This window comes from Ambystoma mexicanum, chromosome 10 (genome assembly GCF_040938575.1).
Source record: "Ambystoma mexicanum isolate Mex_15411 chromosome 10, UKY_AmexF1_1, whole genome shotgun sequence".
In the NCBI taxonomy this organism is placed as follows: Eukaryota; Metazoa; Chordata; class Amphibia; order Caudata; family Ambystomatidae; genus Ambystoma; species Ambystoma mexicanum.
The window spans coordinates 534,927,274-534,941,944 of record NC_090932.1 but is presented as its reverse complement, the minus strand read 5'-3'; the positions used below and the strand labels follow the sequence as shown (position 1 = coordinate 534,941,944).

At 49.3% G+C, this 14,671-nt stretch overlaps 1 protein-coding gene across 2 annotated transcripts in view; it reads left to right on the top strand.

Annotated features, from left to right (window-relative positions):
• The window catches only part of HDLBP (high density lipoprotein binding protein), an 829,415-nt gene that overhangs the window by 177,103 nt on the left and 637,641 nt on the right, over positions 1 to 14,671 (top strand). For both annotated transcript variants that reach the window (XM_069618106.1, XM_069618107.1), the window contains exon 4: positions 6,143 to 6,294. In XM_069618106.1, the coding sequence (XP_069474207.1) occupies positions 6,143 to 6,294 (152 nt within the window). The remainder of the gene's footprint in view (positions 1 to 6,142; positions 6,295 to 14,671) is intronic.

Below are 14,671 nucleotides of genomic sequence, written 5' to 3'. Positions count from 1 at the left end.
GGGCAGACCTCTCCTCCTCCCTCCTGGCCTCTACCACTCAACTCCTCCTCAGTGACCTCAATATACATTTAGACTCTCATTGTTCCTCCCCTGTACTCTTCCGTGACCTCTGCGACTCCCTCTCCCCCTCTATCCTCCCCTCTTGGCCGACGCACTCAGCAGGTCACAGACTCAATGTCTTGATCCCCTCTGACCTCCCCCTCTCCATCCCTCTGACCATTCCTCTTTCCTGGAGCGATCACTCCCTCCTCTCATCTCTCCCTTTCTTCCCTCCCCAGGCCAAGCCTCCCTCAACACTGCCACCTACCTTCTCGGACATCTGGCCCATGAAGTGTCAGTTGAGGCTTTTTCCGCCACTTTCTCTATCCCCCCCCCGACCCCCTCCAACTTTGGCTGTCTCACATCCTGACTCAGCCCTGTCTCTGCTCGACTCTTCACTTTCTGATACTCTCGATCTCTTGATGCTCTTGCCCCTGTCATGAGGATCCGTTTTAAGTCCAAAGCCAAGTGCAATTCCTGGTATGACTTTGACCTAGCTACACTTAAACGTAAGTGTAGGGCGGCTGAGAGGAAATGGAGGACTTCCTGTTCATTCTCTGACGACAAACTGCCATGTCGCATGCTACAAAGGCAATACCGTCTCTCTGTTCTCACCAAGAAGAGTCCACATTCAAGCTTGTGTCTCTGCGGCATCTAACAACTCGGCCGGACTTTTTTAATTTCTGCAAGGAGCTGGCCAACCCTGCTCCAGTCTATACCCCTCCTGTTGCCTCCCAGGCTCTTTGCAATGCCCTTGCCTCTCACTTCATTTCAAAAACCCAGGACATCCTGTCTACCCTTTCCACCCCAACCCCTCCTCTCCCCTCTCCATCTGTGCTTGCTGAACCTCCTTTAGCCACCCCCCACCATCCTTCTCATCATTCCCTCTTTTCTCCCCTGACGAGGTCGCTAGACAAGTCCGATCTATGAAAGCCTTGTCAAAACAGGTTCATCCCTTCTTTCCTCTAAAACTATCAAGGACCACATTGACACCCTCGCTCTGGCCCTTGCTGACTTTTGCAACCACTCCTTTGCCTCAGGATCCTTCCCCTCCCCTCTGAAGCACTCCCTTGTGCATCCTCTTCTCAAGAAACCCACAGCCGATCCTTCTTGTCCAGCTAACTATCGCCCAATTTCCATTACTCCCTTTCTGGGCAAACTCCTGGAAAAGCTGGCCATCTCTCAGCTTAACCTTCATTCCAATTCTGTTGGCTGTCTCCATGACCACCAGTCTGGCTTCAGAGCTGCCAGAAGCACAGAAACTGCTCTCCTGAACATCCGTGAAGATCTGTGCTCCAACCTTGACTCTAACATTCCCTCTGTCCTCATCCTCCTCGATCTCTCTTCTGCCTTCGACACCGTCAACCATACCATCCTGCTCAACTGTCTCTGTGAAAACCTGGGTATCCTTGATCAGGCTTTGGCCTAGCTGACCTCTTTTCTCTCAGATCGACCCTCCCAGGTCCAACTTGGGTCCTTCCTTTCATCTATCTTCCTCTCTACCTGTGGTGTTCCCAGGGGGTCTAACCTCTCGCCCTGTCTTTTCAACCAAAACCTAGCAACTCTGGTCCACTGCATTGCCAATTTCTGCTCAAATTTCCAGTGCTACGCTGATGACACTCCTCATTTTCAGGCTGCCCTCTGCCACCTCTTCTCCCATCTCTGATTGCCTAACTTCCATTCAAGATTGGTGGGCCGGCAATGATCGTTGTCTGAATGCCAGCAAGACGGAGATCCTCCTCAGCGGCACACCTTCACCATCCTTTCCCCTCACTCTCTGGCCGGCCTCCCATGGCCCTCCTCCTACCCCCACCTGCGAGGCTAAGAACCTCAGGGTCATCTTTGACTCCACCCTTTCCTTCTCCTCACACATCTGAGGTCTCTAAAAGTCAAAATTCCGACTGCACCTCCTCAGAGGTACTCTGCCTTTCCTCTCCTTCCCCCAGTAGCTTCCCCCAGTAGCTTATGGTATCCCAAGCTCTGGTTCTCTTTGTTGAACTATTGTAACAGCCTCTTTCTAAATCTATCTGCCGCTACTCTACGCCCTCTGCAACTAATCCAGAACAGGACTGCAAGACTTGTCCTTGGCCTCAAACCCTGGGATTGTATCTCTCCAGCTCTGAAATCTCTCCATTGGCTCCGAGTGGATGCAAGGATTAAATTCAAAACCCTCTGCATTGTCCACAAGGCTTTCTGGGGCCTGGGTCCAAAATCCCTTCAGCTATCCCTCTGCAAATACTTCCCCTCTCAAGCTCTTCGCTCCTCTACCTCTGAACTCCCTCAGGGTCAGTCGTTTCCAAAGAAACGAGTTGGGGGTAGATCTGTCTTCGGCTGGGGCCTCCCTCTGGAACAACCTCCCTGCCACTCTAAAACTTGACGAGAACCATCTCCGGTTCTGGAAGCACCTGAAGACCTTCCTCTTTTCTTCTGCCTTAGCTTCCCCTCTCTCCTGCTGATCTGTTCTCTCTTGGCACCGTGCACCTGGCCACCTTCTGTACTCTGGGCCCAGGTACCTGCTCACCCCACCACCCTCCCGTACTGCCACCGGGCCTCCCCTTGCACTGGAGTCTGTATCTGTACCCATACAGCCCCCCCCTTTTTCTTCCTGCACTTATCAGACCTACCCTGTCTGCTGCCTTAAACCTAGCACTTGCAAATTGCTGGCTGAACTACCACTGTTTGTTGCCTTTATTATGCATTTATTGTTATTTATCTGTTTCTCCTCTGCTTCACACTTTCCACTTCTCCCCCTTTCCATGCACTTTTCCCCTCCACCTCTCCCATGCACTTGTGCGTTCTCAATGTCACTGGGCCTAGTGAGGTCGCTGTTTTGTTCTCCCGTTTCCTCTCCCTAGCCTTGTCGTGCTCTGAAACACTTGTCTATGAGCGCAATAGAAATAAAATATCGATATCAATAACCTATGTATGAATTTTTGGAGGGACAGATAAAACGCAGTCGGAAGGTAAGAAAAGTCTGCAGGGCAATTGAACAAAGTTTAGGGGAGCTGAGGCACTTCTTGAAGCTAGCACAAAAGTCTTGCACAATGTTATATAAAGAGTTTGTTGAAAAGAATCACTGTTGGACAACAAGCTGGGAGGCTTGTGAAAAGCAAAAATGGAAGCAACTCTGCGAAGGACAGCAAATGCAAGCCTCCAGTGAGAGCAAGCAAGCTATACACAACAAGAGGGAAGTACCCCTAGTTAGACAGTAACTTAGTTCTGAAGAAAAAGGATCCAGCTGGCTTCTGTTCCTGTTTCAGTCCTGCAGATCCTGTGTTCCTGGGCCTCAGTTGTGGGGAACAAGCGGAAAAACGTGTGGGGACTCCTGCGCTGTGGTTTGTAGGTCGGCGGCAGCAATGGGCTTACTCGAGATCAGCGGCACTTCGCGGTTTCAGCTACCCGCAAAATGGCTCCACCGCGGTTCTTGGACACATTGTGAACTCTCCTTGCTTCTGGGGTGGGGTCCAGCACCATGTTGAGGTGGCTCTGGCTTGGGTCACTCTGCTTCGGGAGGATCCTCAGGATCTTCCTGGAGCTCAATTCTGACTTAAAGACGATGCACTTGTTTCTGTCCCCTGGCACTCAGTTCCAGCAGTAGCAAAGAAGTACATCCAGCAGGGAGAGGGGTTCCAGTCAAGTTTGTCTTGGAGGGGGGGAGGGGAGGAGGGTTACTTGGTCCCACCAACCCAAGGGAAGAAGTCCTCTGTTATGGGCTTCTCTAGTTGACGAGAAATGTGGAGCTTCAGCACTGCAGCAGGCCTTCACTGTGCAAACCAATGTTCCAGGAGGGTGCAGCAAGCTTCTCTTCCAGTTTCTTCTTCGGTTCCTTTGTCAATGGTCAACTCTGTGTTCCTTGCAAAAGAACTTGCCTTTTATCCAGGTTTCACCTTTCATTCACAGCCTAGCTGTCACTCTCACAGCAGGCAAGCACCTTTGGGTGCATTCCTGTAGCCAAGGAGACTAAGCACAGGGAGTTTTGGGAACCTCCCTCGCTTCCTGCCCTGCCAGACATGCTGGAGCCAGAGGCGGGCTTCACCCGTGAATCCCGCCAAAGATGAGACGAACAAAGGTACCAAACTTGGTTTGGCACATGGAGTAAAACCCAAGAAGGACCTTCCAAACAAGAAATGGTGAAACCAGGCCATTTTGACAAAATGGGCTCCCTTCGGTGCAATACTGCAGCTGAGGCTTCAGCCTGCTGTAAAAATGCGCAATGGTAGGAAAATTAAACCCCTGCCACCAGCCATTAATTGTAGTGAGGGTAACATAAAAATGTTACATGAGAAAGTAGAGAAAGGGGTTAATAAGTGGGGTGTGCTGGGTCTACAAAGGGAAAAAGGGAAGTAAAGTCAATTTCACTTTACTACTCTTGGAAACGGTAGTTTATCCAAGAGAAGGTATTTAAACCTCAAGCGAAATCAAAAGGACTTCTCTGTGACACTGCACTGAAGGTGCTGTGTCACAAGACAAAAGATGATGCCTATGGAGTTTGTCAGACCCCAAAACCAAAAGAAACGGAGTCCAAATCAGAGAAGAATACTTGGAGTGAGAAAAAGGTCTTGCTCACTCCAGGGTAAAAAATAAAAAGGCCTAAAGTCCAGAAAAAGAGCTTGGGGTCTCTAAGGTAGAACGGAATTAGCACAGAAAGGATAATTCTCCCTATCACCACCACCTTTCAGAATCCATCAAACTCAGCATTAAGAAGCCTCCATACACTATATCAAGGGCAGCCGTGTGCTATGTGAACAAAACAAAACCCCTAAAGAAAATGGGCCAACTCCAACTCTTTGTTTCCATAGCTCCTGATAGAGAAGGCGATCGCATATCCAAGGGCGCCATATCCAGATGGCTAGTCAAATGCTTACAACTCTGTTATTCCCTATCCAAAAAAGTTCTACCTTTTACACCATGGGCACACAATACCAGAGGTAAAGGGGCCACCTTTGCTTTCATTGCAAACGTTATTCTACACGCCATATGCTGCACTGCTACATGGAGTTCCATCCATGAGTCCACACAACATTACTGCATTGTCGCACCTTCTAAAGCAGATTCACAGGTGGGACAAGTGGCCCTAAAACATCTCATTGCTGCTGTACCGGCTAGCTTCCCACCTCCTTCTCCATATATTGCTCGCTAATCTATTCAGAGCATGTGATCCAAGCAGATACTCAAGCTCCAGAAGGGATACATTACTCCCCTTAATCGTATTTCTGGTGCTTGTATCTGCTTAGGTTACATGTGCCCACCCTTCCTCCCCTACTGGACTAGAAGGCACATATGCTTCTGCTTCTGCTTTACATCATCTACTCGCGCTATACTTCATGGAACCTCATGTAAGAAACAAACTATCTTGAGGGACCTAGACGGCTAAAGGACCATCGGTACAGTACACGTCACACTAGGGATAGTATTACTAATTGCACCCTGTCGGCGTCAGTTTTCGAGTTTCGAAAAAAACCTTCCACTGGATGTCGGACTATGCAGAGCATGTGAATGCAAGCAAATACAAGCACCAGAAATACGATTACGTTGAGTAATGTATCATATATATTGGCTGATGAATGTTAAACATACATTTCCTATGTTTTTGTGCCTTATGCCATATTATGTGATGTTAGGTTAAGTGACTTTGTCAGTTGTCACTATTCCATGGCACAAATTCAGGAACTATAGTGTCTTCGAGTTTTGTGTGGTGTTATGGTGTAATGCAGCTGGATGTACACCATGATTAAGCAACTAACAAAGCCATCCCCAGTCCCACATCACAACAACAGCAATATGATGCTGGCAGGTACCACTGTGTCAGGTTTTTGGGCAATGGCGCTGGCCCAATGAGCTTTAAAATGCACCATTTGCTTCTAATTTCCACACTTTCTCACATGCTTGCAGTATTCCACAAGCAATTTGTGACCTCTACTTTAAATCTGTCCCACCCATGGAGTCTCTGAAAGTAGCTCCTTCCTCACTATTTGGAGCATTTGTCTCGTTGCCCCATACACAGATGAAATCTTGTAGAATCCAACTAATAGTAATTAACTATGGCCAAGAATTATTATATTGTTTTTTGGGTTTGTTTTGCTAAGTTCTTTTTTCTCTACAGTTGCAGCTTTAGGCTCTGAAGAGGAAAATGATCCCCCAACCTACAAAGATGCATTCCCTCCATTACCTGAAAAGGTTGGCAACGAGACCACCCAGGAGGCTGCTGGTGCGTGGAGCAAAATCAGACCCATCAAAACTTCAGTTATTACTCAGGTAGGAACAGAAATTAAACCTGCAAGCTGATTACTTGTTTCTCTCAGTTTAAACATCAAATTAACGTCGCTAAGGTCATGAGCATGAAAATGGCAGCAAGACTTAGTCAGAACGTAATTGTTTGGACAGAGTGTTGTAAGGAGTAAAAATGTAAATAAGAACTGTGGTTCGAAGCGACCACAGGTGCAGCGCTTCCAGAGGGACGAGATTTGTTCAAAAGCTAATGCATCAACTGTAGCTCTCTGGTGGATGATTGTTAGTGAGGCCGTAGCTAGGACTATAATTCTCCCTCAGGAGGCTTACAGAAATATGCTTTGGAGAATATCAATGACAAAATTGTCTTCAACCCTTTAAGAAACTTCGAAAGATGTTTACACCACATTGTTGGTGTTACTTAGATACAGACAATTACAGTAGCATAAAGCATGTGCATTGGAACCACTGTAAACCTTTTCTGCAAAGGGTGCAAAATGGAACCTGTTTTTTTTTCTTAGAAATAGCATGCCTGGATCATTCATGCAGTGTCTGATTTTAATTTTTTAATTTTTCAATTCCGAAACTGACCTGAATTGTACTTGTGGGGCAGACTAATAGAGTTGATCTCTTGAGCACGAAGCTTGTAAACTCTTCTTTGGCTCTTCCATGTAGTGCAATTCTATTTTCCTTTTTGGTCCCTATCACTTTTTCTTGGTAAAGGATAATGTGACTAGCAACATGGCATTACATTAGTGTTAGTAATGTGGTGAGTTGATTTCTTCTTTTGCTGTTATTTCATTATTGCATCATGCCATATACAGAACTAAAGGAGGTGTCTGATTTTTATTTGTTTTTTTTAATTTTTATTTTAATGCCGAGTGCAAAGCCTTTGTCAACCTCTGGGTTTCTAGGTGTTCATTTTGTTGAGTGTACGGAGGGAAATCTCAGAATGAGTACTGCAGAGCCACACCCTGCTGCTGATAATAATGGTCTATGTGACAAAGGGTTCAGTATCTTTTCAGAACGAGAAGGGTTTTCCCAACGTGTGTGCATGTCCTGATTCTTGGCACAGATTTGAGATTTTATTTCACATAAATACCCTATCTTGCTGCACTGTTTATTTTGAACAACCAGTTGAATACAAAATAAAGAAAACAAATTGAATACATATTCGACGATTCCCTTGCACAATAGCCGTGAGCTCAGAGTGCATCAATTGCTTTCATATTAGATGGCAGCTGCAGTGGACCAGCCTTTTTCTTGCTGCTTGAGCCTACAGATCAACATTTCCTTTTTAAAAAATTATTACTACTTATTTTAATTGAAAATCAATTTTTACAAGAGTCGACAATTTTCGTTTCTGTGCTATTTTCGAACTAGAGCAGCGTATCAGGTCTTACCACATTGGTTTTGCTGTTGTATATTAGTTCTCCAGGATGGGGTCTGGCATGGATTCACATGCTCATGAATATTCCCCGTCGTCAGGCTGGGAATCCTCGGTAAAGAGGAAATCAGTATCAGTTTTGTTTCTGATCTGTCTTTCTTAGTAGTAACCAATCACTGGTTTCTGGGTCATGCTGCCCCCAGCCAATGACTGCCCTCTCCCTAAGCCCCTCCCCTGGCAGCCATCCTCAGATTTTTACCGCACATTCACGTGTTGGGAGTCCTCGTGCTGTAGCTCCTGAGCTTTTACTGCGGTTTGCAAATTTTCAAAGATTTTATCTCCTTTTTCGGTCAATCGAGCCTCAAGCTCCATCGTTTCTACTTCGATCAACAGGGACCTGTTTTAGATTTTTTTCTATGCCCCTCAAGGGTGACTTTTCGTTGAGTTTCTCTTCTCGGAGGCTTCTGGAAGATCTTTGAGGCCTACCTCGCGTGGACATGGCCCAGGAAAAAGGAAACACGACACCCGGACCCAAGCTCTTAAGGAGCTGCCCTGGATGTGGACTACAGAATGTCTTCAAGGAGGATGAACATTCTCGATATCTCTACTGCCTTCATGAAGATAAAACGCACGTGGAGATGGACTGTGTGTTTTGCAAGGACATGTCAGAGCGGATGATGAGGGATCATCGTACCCGCCTCAACAACTGGCTGGAGGAGGAAGAGCCCAGCAGCGGGTGAGAAAAAGAAGTCCGACCGGTCTTCTAAGTACTTTGAGGGCGCTCTGGCGATGGGGGCCCAACAAAAGGCTAAGCACCACGAGTCCGCGGGCACCGGGAGCGCCGAACGTTCGGGCTCCTCGGCTGCCAGGGAGGGCGCAATTTCACCGACGCCATCAACCATGAGCCAACGCTCTGGCTCGGGGAAGAGGAAAGCGGAGAACCCGGGTAAGCTTCGGGAGAAGTATCGGTCAATCCCGACGACAGCCGAGGGGGTGCAAGGCGGTGACCCTCCCCCCTAGGTTAAGGCCTCAAGCGCCTCCAAGGTCGTGAAGGCCTTGATTCACCCGGCTAAGACCTCTATCGAGGGAGTTGTGGCGGCCCTGGCGAAGCCTGTGGAGGCTACCCCACTGGAGGCAACCCCGGGGCCTAGAGTTTCCCTGCCACCGTGGAGGGAATCCTCTTTTCAGCCCATCGATAAGACCCCTGTGAAAACACCGGTGGGAAAAGAGGGGGGGGGCGGTGGCCATCACGGACACGGATACAGCCTCCAAAGAGGAACTGGCTTGAGTTGTGAAAGTCCTGAACAAGGAGTTCGAGGAGGTACGGTCCCACGGAAAGGCTCGCGAAGAGGTAGACGAGGAAAGCGATGGTGACAAAGGAACACGTGGAGGCGGAGGATTCCATTCTCCAACTGTCGTGCTGTCGCAGCCAGTCCCTGGGCCACAGGACAACTCGGGGGCGATCTTAATGGCGATCCAGGCCTTGTGTACAGAGAGAAGGACAAGGTTGCCCTTACCACCATCTGATGACCCAGCGGAGCCCGGACATTCGGGGAGCCCTCAAATAAGCACAGGAAAATTCATCCACCCACTCCTTTCCAGCCCTCTCGGCCTGCACAGCCTTCTTCCCCGTCTCCGGAGCCGAGGGATGATACGGGAACAGACAGCCACGACGGGGATGGATAACGGTGGTGACGGGATGGACCTTCCATCACCACCTCCTCGGGCCTCCCCGCCTGACGAAATTGGCTCCTTCCATGCCATGATTGCCAGGGCATCCGAGCTCTTCCAGAAGAAGGAAGGGTTCCTCTACCAACTGCGGGAGGCCAAGTGGAAAACTGTCCTCTCGATCCCGTTGCTTGACGACATCTGGGACGAGGGTCTGTTGCTTCTGAAGAACTCATCCATGGTCCCTGCCAAGAGAGACCGGTACAAGAAGTACCAGGTTCCGGATTCCGCCCCCATGTGCCTTGTCTACCCCGGACTCGGTTGTCTCTGCGGCAGCCAAGAAGAAAGCGGCGGGGCGGCGGCGTCAACCTCGACATCTCCGCCGGACGGCGAAGGGAAGAAACTGGACGCCATGGGACGACGGGTCATCTCGTCGGCGGCGACTACCATTAAAGCGGCCAATTCCCTCGCGATTGTGGCCCGCTACGACAGGGAGCTATGGTTTAAGATCGCTCCCCTGCTGGATTTCCTCCCGGACGACAAGAGGACGGAGGCCCTAGAGATCCTACAAGAGGGAGAGGTGGTGTCGGACCACGCCATAACGGTGGCCACAGACATTGCCGACACTGGCTTCTGCCAGATGGGCAACAGCGTTTGCCTTCGCCGGCGCTGTTGGCTCAAGGCAACAGATTTCCTTCAAGATATGCAGACCAGTGTCCTGGACATGCCCTTCGACGGAAACAACCTGTTTGTCAAGGCAGTGGACGAGTTGCTGCAAGTCATCAAGTCCGACACAGAGACGGCTCGTGCCTTAGGCGTTCTCCAGCAACGACAGCCGCCCTTTGGGGTTCCGGAGGCAAGCAGGGTGCCTCCAAGGGATTTGGCAGCAGCTCCTCGACATACTCCCATGCGGCTCACTCCTCATTGCAGGAGGCCTACAAAGGACGCGGCAAGCATGGAAGATCTCTTCGCCAAGGAGGCCAGGGCGGCAAGGCCGCCACCAAGCAGGATTAAACCGGCCGTAGTGTCGGGCCCCCCACCTGAGCGCCCCGGTGGGAGGCCGGCTGGTGAACTTAGTCAGCGTGCGGGAGGCCATCTCCACCGACCGGTAAGTGCTAGATGCTCTGGCCTGCGGGCGCACACACTGGAATTTCTAAGAAAGTGTCCCCGTATTTCACCTGTGGCCAGAAAGGAAAATCGCATCCCACAACTATGCTGGAGGTACGAGCGATGCTAAAGAAAGGAGCCATAGAACTCGTCCCAAAGAGGCTCCGGGGCTCCGGAGTATACTCGCGGTACTTCCTCGTAAGGAAAAAGACCGGCGGTTGGTGACCCATCCTGGACCTTCGTCGTCTAAACAAGTACATCAGGTCCCAGAAGTTCCGGATGGTTACCCTCCAGCACGTGCTGGGACAACTGGAGGAAGGCGACTTCCTATCGTCGCTGGACTTGGAGGACGCCTACTTTCACATCCCCATCTTGAAAAAACATAGAAAGTTTCTGCGATTCGTAGTCCAAGGACGGCACTACCAGTTCAAGGCCCTTCCCTTTGGACTGAAGTCGGTGCCCAGGGTGTTCACCAAGTGCCTAGCACCAGTGGCGGCGCGGCTGCGCCTACAGGGGATCCACGTCTACCCATACCTGGATGACTGCCTCATCCGGGCAGAGTCAAGGGAACTCGCCATCGAACACACAAGGAAGACTGCCCAACTGCTCACGGATCTAGGATTTTCGATCAACTTCACGAAATCAGATGGCTCCCAGGCTGTATCATGCACTGTCACCGGTTGGCAAACCAACCGTTGCCTGGCCGTCCGAGAGCCCCTTCAACCAGAGCGATGGCTGCTACCACAGCTTTCTTGTCTAGTGTGCCCCTGCTGGACATCTGCAGGGCAGCTACGTGGAGGTCGACGCACACCTTCACGAGATTCTACTGCGTCGACCAGGGTTTCCAGGGAGGAGTCCAGGGTCGGCCAAGCAGTGCTGCGCAACCTGGTCGCCTGAAGGTGGGCCCTGTGAGGAGGTAAGAGTTGCTTAATGTTGAGTTTATGTAATGCTTAATGTTGAGCCTTGCCACCTCCTGTGGTTGTGCATGTGTACTGCTATGTATTCTTATATTCATGAGCATGTGAATCCATGACAGACCCCATGCTGGAGAAGTTACAAGTTACTTACCTGAACTGTTGTTCTCCAGCATGGGTCTGTCACGGATTCACATGCAAACCCTCACTCCTACCCCTCTGCGGCTCTTCACTTGGTCATACTGCCACTTTACGTGCTACCAAATCTGAAGATGGCTGCCAGGGGAGGGGCTTTGGGAGAGGGCAGTCATTGGCTGGGGGCAGTATGACCCAGAGACCAGCGATTAGTTACTAAGAAAGACAGATCAGAAACGAAACTGATACTGATTTTTTTCTTTACCAAGGATTCCCAGTCTGACGGGGGGGGGGGAGATATTCATGATCATGTGAATCCATGCCAGACCCATGCTGGAGAACAACAGTTACAGGTAAGTAACTTGTTCCTAAATTGCATGATTGCACACTGAGTCTGAGTTGTACCGAAGATAACCACCATGATTCTTCGAAGTGCAATACATTTGCTCTCCTTGCGAGTTCACTTGGGAACAATACATGAGCTAATTCACTGCTCTTCTACGTACTACACATTGGCTACCCGAAAAAAAATGAGTGCAGTACAATAGTTGTCTTCATGTTTGATAGAAGTGCAGTGTATGTGCTAGCCTCATAAATCTATTGTGTTGCGACGCAAGGGCTTGCCTTCACATTTCTTCTGAGTGCAATACTTAAGCTAACCTTCACAATTTATATAAGTGCAATACATCAGCAAATCCAAGAATACAGCGCAGGACAACATAATGTTAAGTGTAGGTGGCAGTAACGTATGAGTGGTAGTGTTTTACCAGGGCACAGTAAAGGCTGAGCTCACCCGTACCGCCTTACCTGGGTGTAACTGTAGGGTGTCCCGTCAGGTGACCATGGGCAGACAGGGCTAAACAGGGCATTGGAGCTGCTAGAAGTGAGCTACCCTTTGTCTCGGGCCCTTAACCGGCTGCCTGTGCAAGGTGGTCCTTGGTCGAACTTCTAAGAACTTTTCGAGATGGCTCTGTCGAGGATGGGGTGGGTGCGAATGGGGCGGAGAGATGCGCAGGGGAAAGGAAATGAAGTGTGGAGGAGGCCGTGGGAGCCTCCGCCAACTGCTATGAAGATGGGAGGAAAGGGAGGCGGGGGGGAAGGACAGCAACAAATGACTATACCACAAAAGCAGTGCATTTACAAGCAATCCAGCACAAAAAACGGATTGCAAATCACCCTAGAAACACAGGTAGACCACTCCAAAAGAAACCCAAACAGGCTGCAAACTCCTTACCAGCTGCTTGCTGCACAGGATGGCTAATGATTCATAATTTATTTCAAAATCTGTTTATTGGTATACGTGATCTCAAAGCACGATCCACAGTGTTAAGTTATCAATCAGCAGAACAGTCATGCTATTGATTACATAGCGTATACAAACGCATTGACCCGAGAATAACCAACCAAATTAAAACAAAATATGAAAGTAGAAACCTAGCATCCAGGATTACTTGAGTCAGTGGTCAGCTGACGAACAGGTCTCATTTACAGTGCTTCTTTAGCCCATGAGTAACCCTTATAAAAGCAAAATTTTGAACAGATTGGGAATGAAGGTCATGCAAGGGCGCCACATACAGATGCGGACCCAAGCACATATATAAGCAAAAAAATAAAATGAGCCCAGCAACTCAATCGTCACAGGGGTTTGTCATCTGACGGGTTTAACATTGCCAATAGGAGAGCGTTCCACGCTGCAATGTTCTTTGTGGGCTCCCTAATGCCAGTTCGCAGAGCCCTGTACCAAGCAGTTCGCTCTGCCTCACTCCAGCTCACAAAGTCTTTATACCATAAACTGTATCAAGTCCTGCCCTTCGGCTTCCAGGCCATTGCTATATGCTGTTTAGCTAATATGCATGCTAAATCAATACATTAAATTGCATGTCTTTATTTTATGGGCCTGGGGTATGTCCCCAGCAAGCATTCCTCCGGTTCCCAACAATAACGCTTGACCCCAGCTTTAAGACCAGCTGCTTTAACTTGATGCCAAAAAGCCTGCACCTGTGTACAGTTCAAAAACATATCAATTATATCTGCCCCACTCGCACCACACAACGGGCAGGTGGATGGCACAGTAAGGTCGAATTTAGCAATTAGTCTGGTTGTCATATTCTATGAAGAACATGAAGTTGTAAAAGGCGGAACCTTGCAAGGCGTGAAACTTTCTTGATGAAAAACAGAGCAGCATCCCATTGGGTATCGCTCAGCTTCTGCTCCAAATCAGTCTCCCACATTTCTTTGTCTCACATTCCGCACACTAACCACGCTCAGCATACATCCATACACCTTAGATACCGGGAAGCAACCATCCTCCAACTCGTACAACAATGCTACCAGCGCAGTTGGTTCCGACTCCGGGTCATGCACTTCTTCTTAGCCACCGCTACCAGCTTCTGCTATCGTAAGAACTGGCCCTTGGGGAGACCTTCGGTCTGTATCAACTCACCTAGGTCCCTGAAAACCCTGTCCTTGTAAATGTCCCAAACAAAACAAGAGTTGATTGCTGGAAGACTTGGAATGAATCCTAACCTGTGGAATTGCTCTGGGCAATCCTCCAGACCATGTTTGGGGATGCTTGTGGTCTCGTGCAGAAGGGATCTGACCAAGTAGTACGGGCAGGACTGTCCCTTTTTAAGTCTGATTTGCATATGTTCGTTCCCCTTTTATAATGGCATGGCAGGCGAAGAACAATGGTCTGGAGGGTTGCCCATAGCAATGCCGGAGGTTGGGATCAATTCCAAACCTTCCAGCCACCACCTCTTTTGTTTTGCACTTTTACTTGTCCCCCCCTCCTTAGTAAGCCTTAGGTCCTTCCATCGTCTAGCGACTTCTAGCTACTGCCAACTCTCCTAAATCTGAGCAAGCATCCCCCGTCAGAGGGACATGTGGCAAGTACGGATTACACCACCGCAAAACCCTCACCATCCTTCCCCAAACCGGTCTCCTAAGACTAACCAACAGTGTCTGCCGTGCAGCGTCCCAACACAACAATCCTCCACCAACAGGGCCTCTTTCAATAACACCGGGCGGAGTCTTTCCTGCAATAGTCAAGATTCCATAGTAGGGCCATCCGATAACCATCATGCGAAGTACTGAAGTTGCGTGGCCAGGTAATAAAGCTCCATACGTGGGAGCTCTACCCCTCCATGCCCCCCCGCTTCCTTCCCCGTACTTATACTACATAAAATGCCAGTAT